We start from the raw sequence: 17,948 nt of genomic DNA on the forward strand, positions 1-17,948 counted from the left end.
AGGAAAATAATAAGGAGAATTGAAAAGTGGCCTGGAATACACAGTAGACCAAAGCCTCAAAAAACAAAAACAAAAAAATTTTTTTTGGCATCCAAACCCTTGACCTTGGTGTTATAACACTATCCTCTAACCAACTCAAAAATTTTCCTAATAAAATTTATTCTTCAAATACTATCCTAAGTCATTCTTGTTTGGATTGTCCTAAATTTTAAGGCCAGAGACTCTTATTCTTTATTTTAAAAAAATTTTTTTTCATTACAATTGAAATGGCTCAATTTTTATGGCATAAATATGGTTAAGATGGCACATTCCAAAGCATCCATTACTATCAAATAGTACATTATTTTTGGATGTTACTCACAATTATGTGTATGTAAAAATAGAGCTATTATCTTCAAAGAAATAGATGTTCATAATTATCTTCTTTATATCTTGTAACTACATTTATAAATATAGAAATTAAATATACAGGCTTTTAAAAAATGCCCTTTCTAAATGAAGTAGCACTGGTTTGGAATTAGATTTCTTTCACTGTTTTCATAAAAGTTGGGATCATTTTATAAATTTCTTTTCTAGAACAAAAATAAGGTAATTAAAGATGATAAGTTAAAAACAAAGCAATTTAATCAATCTGATGGAAAAATTGCCAAACAAAAATACTATTTATAAAAATTGCAATCCATTCACTTTTAAAATTTTTTATTTAAGTTTGCTTAAGAATAATAATTCAATTATCTAAGTTAATTCTCTTGTAAGGAGTAAGAAACTAATTTGATTTTTTAATCAACTTTTTCTCATACAGCATATTCATAAAAACCCACAGAGATTATTCATCAAAATACAAATAGGTGAGGGGAAAAAATTACAAACTTAACAAATTGAGAAATATTCAAGAATAAGTAAAGCAAAAATGCTATTTTCTAACTTAGAGAGTAAGGCCTAACAAAAATCAAACATTTTAAATAACAAGTTAAGAAACAAATACATGTACTCCAACATAACCATTTCAGTTGTTCTTAAGATTTTTTTTCATAATAAAATCTTAGAATTAAATTCAGAAATAGGCAGAAACCATTCAAAAATGCTTATACTGCATGAGGAATTTGACTACAAGCTACTAGTGTAACTTTCTTTTCAAATGCATTAAGATGTCATTCCATAAATTTGAGCATGAAATGAAAAATGCCTACCCACAAAAATCTTGAACTTGATATCTCTACACTATGATCAAATTAACGAAACACAGATCTCCAAACAAGATAATTTCACAACTATCCAAAATTTTCATATTTTAATTACAGTAACTGAAAATAATCAGTATTCACATTATCTTTCAACTTAAATGCCAAAAACAGGAGGAAAGATTGGTATGGAAAGCTAGTAAGGAACAGAAACAAATTTTAAAAAAAGAAAAAATCAAAAGGTGGGTGGAAGTGCCTTACCAGTTTTGGGTGTCAAACTCAAATCTGTGTCAGAAGAAGAGGACTGTCGACTGTAGGACTTGGAAGGTGAAAAGGAATAAGTTTGGTTTTTCAGAGGGGTTGAGGGTCCTGATGAGTGAGTATTGGGATTGGGATCTTCATTGAAGGGAATCCTGCCAGAAGAAGGTGGAGAAATATTAAGTAATCATGTGCCAAAGGGCTTGACAGTTGGCAGCATGATCCAAACACCAGGAAAGTATTGGGGCAGGGCCAGCAGTCATTTCTTAAGTGTGGAGCTGGGAATGAGGCCAAAGACAACCAATTCCTGTTTAACCATTCATCATTCTCCAGATAAATATCATCTGCACTGAAAGTCAAAATGCCAAGAGAAAAAGCAAAAAAGCATGAAATGACAGACTAAGGAGGTAAAAAATATTAAAAGGAGAAATAAAAAGAATAAATATATGACAAAATGTTTTCAAAAAACAATGCTTTAACTTACAAAAGAAAAAGTGATAACTACAAATGGTGTGTGGTGTGTGTAAATATTCATAATTGCTTTTATATTTGCACACACAGAGATATCTTCAAAAGAAAAAAAATGTTTCCTTATCCTATAGCATCAAGAGTGCCACAGCTAAAAACACAGGAGAGAGGAAAATAAATATAGCTACACAAAAACATTTCATTTAATGTAGAATAGTTGCTTACCTGTTTTCCAATAGCTCTCTTCCACAGAGTTAAACAGACCCTACTGTAACAGGTTTTGTACATAAAGAAAATAAGCAAATCAGAATCTTTGGCAGCTATTTTGTTTAGAATTTAATCATCAATTTTATTTCTAAACAAATGCAGAAATAATTGCAAAAATATATACTGGAGGATTCTCCTCAAAATTTACAGTACACATATACAAAAGAGGGTTCTTAGAGGATCTGTGGAAGAGACTTTGGAAGCTGAAGGAACACTTTCACTTCCATATAGTTAGAGCCTCTTTGGTGGCTACATACAGAAGTTCTTCACTGCAGCTGGACTTCAAGTAGGAAAAGGAGGAAGCAAAGATGTATGGTACCTGCCTACGCTACCTGCCTGCCTGCCTCTGCAGCCACTCTGCCCGTGGCCTGCCTCTCCCCAGCTCTGGAGTCTGAGCAGTCTCGTACCAGTATAGATGAGAGTGGGAACAGACACAGAGAAGTTCTGAGTAAGTCGTGAGCCAGTAGCAGTATGAATTGGGCTGTTGTGAGTCGAGCGGCATCCATGGCTTGGAGGATGGACCAGCGGAGACCTGAGGGAATTTGTGGTCAAAGTGGAAGAAAAGAAAACAATACATACAACAGATTGCAAATGTTAAAATAATTTCAAAGGCGCTTTAGTTAGGGGAAAGAACTTATTTTTTTAATCCCTAGCATGCAAAAAATAAGTTGAAATTAAAAAAGAATAGCTAAATATTAATTTGTTAGGATACAGTTATAGTTTTAAAGGATAAGGTTAATAAATTAAGACCGTGAGTAAGAAAAACAGCAAGCAGAATAATCATGGACTTAAATATGAAAAAGACTAAGATTTGGATTTTAAGTTGCTTTAACACTGTTGTTATTCTGATCACAATAAATTTACTGTGCAGTATTTACAGGGTGGGGGACACCCATAAAAATGAAAAGTCAAATACAGAGTTCTCATATTACTTTTGAAACTGAGTATGAAGTAATTACTAATATAATTAATCATATTTTTCTGTAAGGAAAATTGAACTAACTACTGTTTCTGTCTAAAATCTCAAGATAGGCGTACTTAAGCATATAAAAAAGTGACAGCATAAAGAGACATGAGTGAACTGAACGGATATAAGCAGATATACTCAATTGAAGTATTTCAATACACCAAATATATTGCCTAAAACTAGGTTACAATGGAAACAAAATAAAGGGAAGACTGCTTTTAAAAACACATTATTAAAGCAATGTGAATGATTTTATCTAGTTCTCATACAGAATATACTATACAAACCACCATTCTGAATAGAAATTTTTTGAGATATCAACTCATCCTGCAATAATCACAACTGTGTATGTGCATAGATATACTTAGACATACAAATATATATTCATATATAACATGTAAAATTTTCAAGAAGAAAAATTTGGCTAGAAGAGTTACACTGAATGCAGTAAAAGGTATATTACATAAATAAGAATCCTGGACTTCATATTAACAATTATTTCACTGTACAATGCCTTTGCTTATGCACACAGGGGAAAAAGAATCATAATGTGAGAATGCTCTGAAAAACTAACATATCCCTATTTTTTTAGAATTCAAATTAAAGGCAGGTCAAGATTCCAACTTTTCCTGACCTTTTTTTCCTTTTCCACTGCTGTACTATTATTCCCACTAATCACAATTTTCAAGGTTCGAAAGTGAGCTATCGCTAATTGGACCTAATGGTTTTTCCTAGGGTCTACAGACTACTTTTTGGAAATATTACTGATTTTACAATAGGACAAGTGTTTTTGCTTTTGTTGCTAATAAAAATTAAAATTGCATTTGCTATAACTGATAAAAATCAAACATCTCATTGTGATCTATTTTTATACAAACTGAGTGAGGTTTGGGTTTTGTTTTTTTTCCTCTCTGAAGTAAGAAAGGCTAAGAAGTCTTAGACCTAAAATTCTTAAGAAGTCTAAGAATCACTGCTGTACACAGGAGAAATTACAGCTAAAGTCTCTTAGCAAGCACTTTTTTTTTTAAGTAGAGAAGTGATAAGTTATATTTAGAAGCACTTACTATCACCAAGAGAATTCAGCTAGTAAACGCCAAAGGGATTTTATATTGTGTATTACACTTAACATCTAAAAGGAAAAAATAAACTTATGAAGTAGAACATATCATTAATTTAGGTAAAATAAAAGGAATAAAATTAAATGAACAATGTAAAATGCTCAAATTATGACATCGAATTAAAATTCAAATACACTGGAGCATCATCATAATGTATTCATGAAGTCCTAATTCTATCAGTCTCCTTGCATGAAAGGTTGCCTCACAGTAACACCGTTGTGGTATTCTAATATCAAATTCATTTAGACATGAATATAATCTAAACTACCTTTTATCAAATTTATACCTAGAATCAATAATGTTATGTGATAATCAAATACCAGAACAGTTACAATCAGTTGAATTATAAAATAGGGTTTTGAAATAACACCCCAATTGATCCATTACCGAAAATATAATGAAGCTAGTTGAAATAAAGCAGTCTGAGCACTAAGGGTTTTTGTTGTTGTTTTTTTTTTTTAAATAATATGACTTAGGTAGCAAGATGTCTTTCAGAAAATCCTAATGATATAACTTAAATTCTTCATGGTGTGAATGTTTGAAAATTTAAGGCAAATGGCTACAACAAAATCAGAAAAGGAAAAAATTTACACAATCCCAGAAGGTTTCCATGGAACTCTTCCTGAATGCATACAAAACATATACCCCTGCTATCCATATCTCATTCTTAGACACCAACAGGTAATATAGCTTGCTTGCTTTCCACTAAATAACTTACTTAAATTTGCATTTCACTTAAGTATGCTACAGAGAAAGGAAAAAAAAAGATCTGAATCCCTCAAAAAGTTATAGCTACAATCTGTCACTACCTGTAGCAGCTAGCAGTTCATATATTTCTAGGAGATATTTTAAATGGAATACCTGTATAAAGCAAATTCACTCTTCAATGTATTTAAAACAATTATTTCATTTGTCAGTGTGTTTCTAAATAAAACTAGGCCATATGCAATACTATGTTCTCTCTTGTGAATAAAATTTAACCCAAATGACCAAAAGCCAGCAGGAAGGAAATAGCTAAACAAAAAGAATAAGCTTATATAAAGAGGAAAATCTCATTCTAAAAAGGATTATTAAAAAAAATTTTTTTTTAAAGATTGTGCTTGCTAAACTGGGAAACATTTTAGGTTTTCTGACTATAGAATTCTGAATTCCTCATGATCTAGAACAGGGGTCAGCAAACTACAGACTGCAAGCCAAATCCATTCTGCCATCTGTTCTGTAAATAAGTAAGTTTTATTGGAATATAGCCACACTTTTGTTTGCATACTGTCTATGGCTACTTTCGTGCTACAATGGCAGTTATGTAGTAGCATCAGCAAAAACTAAGTTATTTACCTGTATCATGTGCTCATTTACAGAAAAAGTTTGCCAATCCTTGATCCAGAAGAATCTCTAGATCAGTGGTCCTCAATGGAAGTACTATTGGCATTTAAGATAGAACAAGTCTTCATTGTGAAAGGTTGTCTATTGCTGCCTATGACGGTCAACATCTCTAGTCCCCAACAGGACCTACCACCCCTTTCCCAATCATCATGACAGAAAAACCTTGTTCCAAACATTCTGTGTTGACAGTACCATCACCAACATGTTGAGAATATCTGCCTTTGACACAAATCAATGACACATAGGCCAAATCCAGCCAACAGAGGTGTTTTGCTGAATCACACAGTTTTTAAAAAACGTCTAAGTCTAAATTCCTTTAGATCAGGGATCAGCAAAATCTCTTTTTTTTTTTTAAAAATAAATAAAGACAGAGACTATATGGCCAGTGCCTGAAATATTTACTGTCTGGCCTTTTAGTTTTTAAAAAACGTCTAAGTCTAAATTCCTTTAGATCAGGGATCAGCAAAATCTCTTTTTTTTTTTTTAAAATAAATAAAGACAGAGACTATATGGCCAGTGCCTGAAATATTTACTGTCTGGCCTTTTATAGAAAAAGTCTGCCAACCTCAACTTTACATGGACCCCAGTATTCCCTATTTAATTACACCCAATTATTTATATAAACTGCCTGGCTTCCATAGACACTTAGAGTTTGAGACTCCTGTACAAGTCAGTCTTTCCTGCTTTATACACTGTGTTGCCAATAATAAGCATAATTGGATTGTCAGGTAGGTTTTAAGCATTCCTCCAGAAAATAAGTAAAATTCCACCCACTGTATAAATATTCATTTTCTTCTTTACATATATAGTATCTAAATATCTGGAATAAGTCTCATTTTTACATTATTTGTCATATTAAGATGGTATAAAAATATTAGAAATATCTAAATATGTTTAAGTTTTAGATTTTGACAGTCACCTCTGACAAGAAGAATCATAGTAGGAATAAATGTATGTTGAGTAACCCTACTAAAATGTTTTGTATCAAATGAAAATGCGTAAGTAAAAGATAAAAAATCTCCATAAGAAGAATTTCATGAATTCATACTTACTCCTTCATTTCTTTGGATGGGGAATTACAAGCAGGAAGGAATGCTGCTGGGCTACTTAATTTATCCAGAGTACACGCTGTTCCTATGGCTCGTACCACTAACCCAGACTCGCCCTCCAGATCAAAACACTGTAAGTACCCAACAACTGCATTTCCTCTCATTTCGAGTACTTTCAAGCCAATCTTCCTCTGCAGTTCACCTACAAAAAAAGGAAGAAAACTCATTCTTGCTTCATATCTCTCCATTATAATACTATGCAGCTGGATATAGTAGTGATAGAAAATAAGTCAAAAAAAAAAAAAAAAAATACCTGACATTAGAGAAATTAGTCTTTGTCTGGCCTCATTTGATGCCCTGGGTGTGCGAATTCGATCAATCCACTGATATTCTGGGTCTTCATTGACCACCAGTTCTTCAACAAATCCATGAATTATCACAGCTCTATAGCACTTTGGAATAGATGTTGCTGTTAAAATAAATTGTCGATTATTCTTTGGTTTATCAGAGGGTAAAATTCAATTTTTAAAAAAATGTACATATTTTAAGTTCCTACCTTTTGGATACACTCGTATAATACAAGAACATCTTTTACTGTAATAATCTCAATGTAATTATACTACTACTACTTCTAACTAAACAGTCTTCTAAGATCATCTCATTCTTAGAAATGATCATTTTCTTTCATAAGGCCTCTCACCTTTTCTTATGTAAGCATGATAAACATAAATTGTATTTTTATAATTAGGAAAACAGCTATAAATAGACTACCTTAAATAGAATTCAATACAAAGTGTAAAAAATCAAAAATAAAGTCAGCTAGCTAATTATTATTATAAGACTAGGTAGACAGAAAATAATGAATAAAAAATATTTAATTATTCAAAGGCCTTTACAAAAGTTCTGTACACCACATACTGCAGCCTCAAAAATTAAACCATTACCTTTCTGACATAACCAGAGGAGTCATACAGCCCTATAGTTTCCAGTAATCCATGGACATATGGGCATTGGTCAGGAGTCACTGAAAAACTTAATAGACTCATTTAATTTGTAGTCATTTAAGATCCATTTAAATCCAAATGTCATTGGATTTAAACAACATCTAGTCATTTTCAAAAAGGGGAGAACATAAGAACATCTACACTGAACTAGTCTCTTAACATACATAGTGGTATACTGAAGCTAACTCAACTACTTAGGGGTTTTCTTTTTATTTTTTTTTAATTGAAACATAATTGATTATACATATTTATGTGGTACAGAGTTGACTATAAGTATTTGTGTACAATGTGTGATGACTGAATCAATATTATTGGCATGTTCACCATTACAAATTGTAATTATTGTGTCCCTTATCCAATTACTCCTTAACCTCCCCCCTCCCACCTCTAGTAACTATAGGTCTGTTCTCTCCTTCTGAAAGTTCAACATTTTACTGTAGGTGGCTGGCCAGCCGGCCGGCCAGCCAGCCAGCCAGCCAGCCAGCCTTCCTTCCCTCCTTCCTTCCATTGCGGTCTGAAAACATACTTGACATGATTTCGGTCTTTTTAAATTTGTTGAGACTTAATTTGTGGCCTAACAAGTAGTCTATCCTGGAGATTGACCCATGTGCTGATGAGAAGAATGTATATTCTGTCGTTGTTGGACGAAATGTTCTGTATACACCTGTCAAGTCCATTTGGTCTAAGGTGTTGTTTAAATTCAGTATTTCTCTGTTGATTCTTTGTCTAGATCTGTCCAATGCTGACAGTGGTATGTTAAAGTCCCCAACTATTACTGTGTTAGGGTCTGTCTCTACCCTTAGATCCAATAACAGCTGCTTCATATATGTGGGTGCTCCAATGTTGGGTGCATAAATATTTATGATTGTTGTATCTTCTTGCTACATTGATCCTTTTATCATTATATAGTGTCTTTGTCTCTTTTTATAGTTCTTGGTTTGAAACCTATTTTATCTGATATAAATATGACAACTCCTGCTCATTTTTGGTTTCCATTTGTGTGGAATGTCTTTTTCCATCCCTTCACTATTAGCCTACACATGTCTCTATTGGTGAGGTGAGTTTCTTGCAGGCAGCATGTAGTCTAGTTTTATAACCCATTTAGCTAGTCTATATCTTTTAAGTGGGGAATTTAGTCCATTTACAGTCAAGGTTGTTATTGAAAGGTACTGCCTTATTCCTGCCATTTTATTCATTTCTCTATGGTTGCTTTATATATCTTTTCTTCCTTTCCCTTTTATTATTTATCTTTGCTGTTGGGTGTTTTCTTGGAGTGATAAAATACATTTTGGTTTCCTTTCTCATTTGCATATCTGCTCTACTAGTGATTTTTATTCTTTCTTGTGTATTTGTGGTGACATATATCTCTCTTTTGATTCCAGATGTAGGATCCCCTTGAGGAGTTGTTGAAGGGCCAGTCTTGTGGTGGTGAATTCCCATAGAATCTGGTTGTCTGGGAAAGATACTATTTCTCCAATTCTGAAGGAAAGCTTTGCTGGACATAGTATTCTTGGTTAGCAGTCTTTTTCTTTTAGCACTTCATATGTCATCCCACTCTCCCACTCTCTCCTGGCCTGTAGGGTTTCTGTTGAGAAGTTTGCTGATAGCCTAATGGGGATTCCCTTATAGGTAATTTGATGCTTTTCTCTTGCTGTTTTTAGAATTCTTTGTCTTTGACTCTTGATAGTGTGTCTATAATGCGTCTCGTGGAGGTCTTTTTCGGGTTGCATTTGTTCAGAGATATTTGAGCTACTTGAATCAGTAAGACCATGTCTCTCCCAATACTGGGGAAGTTGTTATCTATTATTTCATTAAATAGGCTTTCAAGGCCTTTTCATTTCTCTTCCCCTATCTGTACACCTATAATATGGATGTTTGTATGCTTAAGGTTATCAGAAAGATTTTGCAGGTTTTCTTCATTTATTTTTAAATTCTTTTTTCTTGGTCCAACTGTGTTAATTCAAAAAGTCTGTCTTCTAGTTCTGAGATTCTTTCCTCTGCTTGTTCTAGCCTGCTGTTTATGCTCTCGGTTGCATTTTTTATTTCTTTGAATGAATTCTCCAGTTCCAGAATTTCTGGCGTGATTTTTATTGTTTGTATCTCTTTGTTGAATTTCTCATACATGTCCTTGAATTTCTTTTGGACTCTGTTGTGATTTCTATTTTTTTCGTCCATTTTTCTATTTTTTTGAGTTTCCTTAGTACTGACCTTTGGGATTCCCCCTCAGTAATTCATCGATTTCCTGTTGTTTGGGGTCTGGTATTGGAGAAGTGTAGTCTTGTTTTGGGGAAGTCAAGCTTTCCTGTTTTTCCACACTTCTTGTATCTCTACACTGACATCTAAGCATATGGTGGCATGGACACTTCTTTTAATTCAAGGAGTAGTTTTTGAAGGGGGAGACTCTTTCCTGTAGAAGTAGTCTATATTTACAGTTGGGCTGGGCATTTTAAGTTTGAATCTGGGTGAGTGCAGTAGTATGGCCTTCCTGTGACAACTTCAACTGTATTCAATCTTAGAGTTGTCTGTGGGTGCATTATGGCCTAGGCAGTGAGATTCTTGGCAGTTTCTTGTTGGGGTGGGCTTCTTGTTGGGGTGGGTAATCCATTGTTGTTCAGTAAGCAGACATGCACTGTTGGCAGTAGGTCCTGGTACTTCTATAGAGGGCCACTGGCCCAGTTGCTGAGCTTGGAGCAAGTCTGTATCAATGGTGCAGGACCCCATGGCTTTCTAGAGGCTTTCCATAAGGAGAAAAAGGTACTACCTAATCAGCTGTTGGTTTAGGATTAGGTGCACACAGCTGTCACAGGGCCTGGCAGCTCTGCAGGTGGCCGCCTGATAAGCTGTTGAGCCTTATGCAAGTGAGGTGAGGCTCACTGAGGCCAGCAGTTCCACAGAGGTATCAGAGCCCCTACCTTGTCTGCTGTAGATCTGAGAGCAGATATACACTGAAGCAACAGGTCCTGGGAGCTCAGCAGAGGAACACTAGCTCAGCTATTGAGACTAGAACAAGGCTGTATGAATGATGCAGGACCCAGCAGCTCTGTGGAGGTGTGCTGTAGGAAGGAAAAGCTACTACCCAATCAGCTACTGAGCCTGATGCAAGCCTGCTAGGGTGGAGCCAAGGTCAGCAGCACTATAGAGGCCTGCCTTGGGGAGAGGGAGCTGCATGTGTTCATATTTTGGGGTCTCAGTCTTTCTGTCTGTCCTAGGATCCAGGCAGCCTGTGCCTTGGTCCACCGGAGCTCAAGGGAACATGGTAGAATGCAGGCAGGGCCTCCAGACAAACGACTTCAGCCTTGCTGGGTCCAGCACAGGGATCTAAGTTTCAGATAGCTGAGATTGAAGTGCTGCCGGTGCCCTTGGGAGTGTGTAGAGGGTTGTGAACAGAGGCGGGGCTCCGATGAGCTAGCTGTGGGTTGTGTGGGCACTTGTGGGTTTAGCCACCATGGGCCGTGCAAGGCGGGCCGTTAACATGGGGAACAACTGTACTTTAGTGGATTTTCTGCTCCACAAGTCTGTCTGCTCACCTGGCAGGAAGGAGTACTGTGTGGGTTCAGATGCCTGGGTCTTGGTCTTTCTGTCTGTCCTAGGCTCCAAGCGGCCTGTGCCTTGGTCCTTTTGGCACCCAAGTGAGTGCTGTAGAATGCAGACAGTGCCTCCAGACAAGGGCAGTTTGGCTCCCATGTGGTGCTGCATCTCAGCCACTCAGAGCAGGAGCAGTTAATCTCTATGGGCTTTCACTATGAGACTGCAGCCACACTAGTTCCCAGCTACTCTCCAACTGCACCTGGGTCCTGAAAAGATTGGGGGGGACTCCCTTGAGGCAGGGATTACTGGCATTTATGGTGGCAGTGGGAATAGCTGGGGTCTTTTCCAGCTTACCTTCTCTCTACCTAGTTCCAGGCCAGTCCCTGCGATGGAGCTGAGGCAGGATGTCCTGCTCTGCTCTCTATGCTGCCTTTCTCTTTTTCTGTACTTCATAAGGATCACCTCACTTTTCCAATGCTCTGCACAATGTTTCCTCACGTTCAAGTCAAAATATATTTGTGTGTTGTTTTGGTCTTTTTTTTTATGGGGAAGGAACTAGCACCAGACCTCTCTAGTCAGCAACCTTGGGAAGCTCCAGTATTCTTTAGTTATCTTAGGGGTTTTCATTCCTACTAATACAAGCTGGCTGTGAGTCATCCAGATCTGCCCAATTCAGACCCATATATTTCATGGAGTTCTTGGGGATCCACACCTGTAGAATCTTTCGTAATCTGGCACAGCACCACAGTGTTTGGCTATAGTGTTCTGCTCCTATCTTTTAGTGTCCTATACAATCCAATAAAATATCACTGGATTTTTCTAACAAAAATTTCCATAAGCTTGCAAAAATTAGGTACCATTTACTTTAAAATCAGATAAATAGTCCTAGAGCTATAGTAATTGTTCATGAAAAATTAACTATTTTCTCTTTGGCATATAATACCTTTTCTATTAGCCTTCTGAAATGTTCATCTGATTTCCCATATTTAACAAATGTTAAATTTCCTGTTAAATGAGTAATAAAATGTATATACTTACTGCAAAAGAATTTAACTCCACATGATGACTGCCTAAATCGATTTAAATCATTGAAGAGGTCTACTTTGACAACTACATTGATTTCCCCACGGATACCTATAAATTCAAAACGAAAATCAAATTTCTACCTTAAAAAAAATAATGTGCGATTAAATAATGAAGCAAATACATGCGAATTAATGGTTTTAAAATAATGTATCAATCATAATAGTAATGCTAACTTAGTCTCCTAATTATTTTCATTCTCACTAGTTTTCTTATTATATTTTCTGATGCAGAACATGAATGCATTAGGGAATGAATAATTTTCAATTTACCACAAATCACCACTAATGTGAACCAAGACTAACTGAAAAAGAGCACCATTTAAAGTGATGATGATAACAGTTGCTGAGCACTGATATACAATGTACTAAATGTTTTATATACAGCATCTCACAGTGCTTACTTACATCAACCCAATAAAATAATTTTTGCAGTAGTATCATCACAATTTTAAAGAGGAAGAAATTAATATTTAATTAATAAAAGTTAAACAATTTATGTAGTGTCAACAGCTACTAAGTAGCAGAGCAGGGATTAAAAATCAGATCTTTATGATCCCAGAGTACATATTCTAAACAATTTATGGAAGGATCTGATTTAATATAAAAGTTTTATTCATTTCAATGAATAGGTTAAAACAAGCTAACTAAACATTTACTAGATATTTTCACTTGACTGTCTGACTTCATGTCAAATTCATATTCATACTTATGGTGGAAGACTTTCTAAGAAAAGTGACTTACCTATTGAAAAATAAGAGATTATGTTCCTAACAAAGAGCCCATAGCATACTAAACCAACTATAAACAATGTTTAATATCAAATATTTGAAAAATTCATTCATTCATAGCTATTGGCCTTTAACCCAGGCCCGGATTAATCCTTCAGCATCTATTTTTTTTTTTCCTACTGGTAACATAACATTTGACTGGATTTTATTTCCTGATTACAAAGATAATATGTATACATTGTAGGAAATACAGAAAAAGTCAAAAAAGGACAAAGTAGAAAAATATAATTATAATCCAGAAATGAAACAATCCAGGGATAAACATTTTATTATGTATTCTGCCAATTTCTCTAATGATATCACACATACACAGTTGTTTTGTTTCTAAACAAATCTGAGATCACCACAAAACACTATAGTGTTTTATAACCTGAACTTTGCAATTCATAATATATCATGCACATTTCCTATGACATTGTTTTCTGAAAATATGCTTTTTTATTCTGACAGTATAATTCAGATTCTATATATGCCCTAATTTATTTCAGTAAATCCTGTTTTTCAATTTTTTTATACCATTTTAAACATTAGTAATAGGAAATAATGTCACAATAAACATATGTAAATCTCAGAAAACATCTTATTTTCTGATAATAAACTACTATCAGTGTAATTGCCACATCAAAAATTAAAAAAAAAAAAAATGCAGAAAGATGCTAGGCTGGAGAGAGAAGTGCCAGTTCTGAATGGGTCAGTTCACCATTCTAAAAAGACATTATACATTTTGGCTAGCAGTTCTCAAATTTTTTGGTCACAGGACCCCTTTACAATCTTAAAAATGATTAAGAAATTCAAAGGGTTTTTGTTAATGTGGATCATACCTACCAATATTTACCATATTAAAAATTAAAGTTGAGAATTAAAAAAAAGTTTTACTAATTACTTCTTTTAAAGTTATAATAATAAACTCATGTATGTTAACATAAGCAACTTTTTAATAAAAATAACTATATTTTCAAAAACAAAAAAATTAGTAATAAGAGTAGCACTGTGTTACATTTTTGCAAATCTCTATAATGTCTAGTAAATGAAACACAGATTCTCATTTCTGCTCTGCATTCAATGTGTGGTAGCAGCATATATCATGAAACCTCTAGAAAACTCTATTGTACACTTGTGAGAAAGTGAGAATAAAAATAGTGAATGATTAAAAACAGTTCCCAAGTCACAGACCCTTTGAAAGGATTTCAAGGACCCTACATGTTCCCAGACCATACTTTGAAAACCCTGCTTCAGTCAACAAAAAATTGGAAGAATTTTTAAGCAAAAAATTTCAATATTATCAGTTTAAAAACGTGTTTTAAAAACACAGAGTACCAATACTAGATGATTTTTAAATAATGCACTTATCTTCCATATTGCAATACTTTAACAGGCAATATTTCAAATTCTGTTCAGAAAAGTAACAATTCTACCAACAACAGTTTACTACTTACTACTTGTCTATTTTTAAAAAGGCATCTTTTAAAGATATATATTTTTAAAACCACCAAATACAGCACAAAAGTCTTGAAGAGGAAATAAAAAATATTAAGATTGTGATTTATTTTCTTAAAATACTACTCCTTACCATGTATGGTGTCATAAATTGGAAACCATCCAGAGATGACTGTTGCAGCTTCACTGTATAGTAAAGGATCAATATCAATATACACTTTACCAATGGCATCATTTGCACTATAAGTATCATGGTCAAGAACTGTGATCTGTAGAGGTTCATCCTGTAAGTCTTCATCATCCACCTAAAAGTACACCTTAAAATTAAATCTTATAGTTTTAAAATATTAATTACTACAAATGTATACACATACCAAACAAAAAAAATGACTTATTTCTGGAAAAAAAAGTAATCTTACAGCTTTATCTCTAAGCACAAAGGTAGAGGGATTAACGCACACACAAGTTATAAATCCTTTTTCTACACAAGATTACATCTTTCTGAAGAAAAGAGTATAGTTTGCCTCCAAGCACAATGGTAGGATGAATAACACAAAAAGCCTTAACTCTGTTTTTAACATATCATCCTATGTGTTATTACTCTGCCTATGATATATAGCAAAAATGCGTCAGGAATGTCATAATAGAGTCCATATATTATCTGCAGACAGAAAGGATGCTAATGAGAACAATGACACCATAATTTCCTAGGACAATTTCAGAGAATAAAACTGAAAGCAAAGCTAACACTGTGTAAAAAAAAAAAAAAAAAAAAAATTCAGGAATGTCATAATAGAGTCCATATATTATCTGCAGACAGAAAGGATGCTAATGAGAACAATGACACCATAATTTCCTAGGACGATTTCAGAGAATAAAACTGAAAGCAAAGCTAACACTGTGTAAAAAAAAAAAAAAAAAAAAAACAATTTAAGTTCATGAATTAAGTTCATGAAATCAGTGTCTATCCTCTCTTTTTATTCAGTCACTATCAAGAATTTATCACATGCCAAGCAGAGGGACTACAATGGAGAACAAGGCAAAAAAGTTTTCTCCCTCATGGAAGACACATTCACTATTTTGGCTGCCACCCTCAATATGCCATCCTCTAATGTGTCAGTACCCCTCATCAAATACAGTATCAAGTGAAACACATAAATAGTAATAAGACTCGTAGAGAATACAAAAAGATTATTATTTCTTATAATTAGAATATTATATTTGTTAAATGCAATGTATGAATGTTTGCTTTTACATCAGACATACCATACTGATTGCATCTGTGGTTGACTCAAATCTCTGCATCATTCTTACATGCTTTAGTCAAGTGATATCTCTACAATCCCTAAACTGTGGCTAATTTTCTAAACTTAAATATGACACACTATGCCTTTCCCTATCCCCTGTCTAATTTCATGTTGATTTTAGGTTAGTAATCCAGCCTCTGACGATTGTTTTAAGAATTAAAGTACATTAAGGTATTATTGTTGACACTACTGGTATAATTATGTGGTTTGAGGTTTTGTTTTTTTAAAAAAGAGTCCTTCTCTATAAGAGATACATAATTAGGAATTTATTGATGAAATTATATAACATCTTGAATTTGCCTTAAAATATTTCCAGAGCAGGGGGGGAGGGGTGTCGACCAGGGGAAGAGGGGAAACATAGAACAAGAACAGCAGAATGTAGAAGTGGGTAACCAACAGGGAGTTCAATATACTAATCTCTCTACTTTTGTGCATGTTTAAATATTTCCATAACAAAATGTTAAATTAAAATGATCATTTTGAATCCCAATCCATTCTGAATCATCTGTCACTCAATGGCATTCTCTCTACGACTACTGTGTTATCTATATATTTAGTAAAAGGGAAAGAGTCATAAACCAAGCCATTGACCATTCCTCCAAATACTCTCAATTTCTAACTCCATTAATAAGACTCTCTGTGAACACTTTTTTAACCACCTATACATTCACCTGTGAGTACTATCATCTTTTCTCATGGTACATTAAGGTATCCCTTCCCTGACATTAAAGGACTCCATATCAACTGACTAGAAATAGCTTGTCATATGTATAGATAGCTAATAATTTGAATAATCTGAACAGAGCAATTCAGGAATTAATTATAATGAAGTAATTAAGGATAATTAATGGATTAAATTGAGCCAATTTCAAATTATGAAATATTATAAATTAAGACTTTATCAGAAATGCTTTAAATGTTTAAACTTTTTAGCTGCATAGCAATATGACTTCCCTTGCAACTGATGAGATATAAGCATAAATCATTCCATTAAGCTTGGTAGGGTGGGGAAAACTTAAAGAGAGCTTGCTCGATTGAAAATTATGTTACCTCACTGTTACCCTCCTGTACTTCCCTTCACTACAGCTCCTTCTGCCAGTGTAGAACACTAATGGGATCACTGGAACTCCAGCTGCTAACCTGGAGCCTAAAGTGACCTGGGTCACTTTAAAGACAAGCCCAAGCCACATACAGATGATGGAGAAAAAAGGTCCCTGGGTCCCAAATGATTGCATGGAGCCACATACTACCCTTATACTGCCTGGCTCAACGTTTCTTTCATATGTGAGAAAAACAGATATTTTGCTTAAGACATTTATTTGAGTGTTCACAACATATATGACTGAATACAATTCATAACTATCAACAGGGTTAACAAAGAACTATATAACCAATGTTGACTATAAACACAGAATTAATATTCAGAATATATAAAGAACTTCTACAACTCTTTGGATCCTCTTTCCAGACAGCTGTCAAAAAATAAAAAATAAATTTAAAAAAAACCTACAGATCAACAACAAAAAAATAAATAACCCAACTGAAAAATAAACAAAATGTGGTATATACGTACAATGGAGTATTATTCAGCCAAAAAAAGGAATAAAATTTTGATACATGTTACAACATGGATGAACCTTGTAAATATTATGCTAAGTGAAAGGAGACTGATAAAAAATAACAACTACTGTATGATTCTACTTATATGAAATACCTAGCATAAGCACATTCAAAGGGACATTAAGTAGATTCCAGGTTACCAGATCTGAGGAGAGAAGGGAAAGGGGAGTTACTGCTCAGTGGATACAAAGTTTCTGTTTAGGGTAAGAAAAAAGTTTTGAAAATATTGGTGATGTTTGCACAGCATTGTGAATGTAATTAATGCTGATTGCACACTTAAAAATAGCTAAAATGGGGGCCAGCCCGGTGACGCACTGCTACAGTGCGCCGCTTGAGAGCGTGGCGGCGCTCCCGCCGAGGGTTCAGATCCCACATACAGACCGGTTCCCGCTCACTGGCTGAGCGAGGTGCGGGCGCACCGCCGAGGGTTGCGATCCCGTTGCCGGTCCCGGTCCGGTACGGGCGCGACACTGAGGGTTGCGATCCGT

The 17,948-nt window shown here is 34.6% G+C and overlaps 1 protein-coding gene across 3 annotated transcripts in view; it reads right to left on the bottom strand.

Annotated features, from left to right (window-relative positions):
• The window catches only part of C2CD5 (C2 calcium-dependent domain containing 5), a 103,135-nt gene that overhangs the window by 73,776 nt on the left and 11,411 nt on the right, over positions 1-17,948 (bottom strand). For all 3 annotated transcript variants that reach the window (XM_008579226.1, XM_008579225.1, XM_008579227.1), the window contains exons 4-8: positions 14,667-14,838; positions 12,262-12,357; positions 7,005-7,160; positions 6,695-6,893; positions 1,443-1,594 (exon numbers count right to left, since the gene is read on the bottom strand). In XM_008579226.1, the coding sequence (XP_008577448.1) occupies positions 1,443-1,594; positions 6,695-6,893; positions 7,005-7,160; positions 12,262-12,357; positions 14,667-14,838 (775 nt within the window). The remainder of the gene's footprint in view (positions 1-1,442; positions 1,595-6,694; positions 6,894-7,004; positions 7,161-12,261; positions 12,358-14,666; positions 14,839-17,948) is intronic.

The sequence above is a fragment of the Galeopterus variegatus genome, unplaced genomic scaffold, assembly GCF_000696425.1.
Source record: "Galeopterus variegatus unplaced genomic scaffold, G_variegatus-3.0.2 Scaffold1838, whole genome shotgun sequence".
Taxonomy (NCBI): domain Eukaryota; kingdom Metazoa; phylum Chordata; class Mammalia; order Dermoptera; family Cynocephalidae; genus Galeopterus; species Galeopterus variegatus.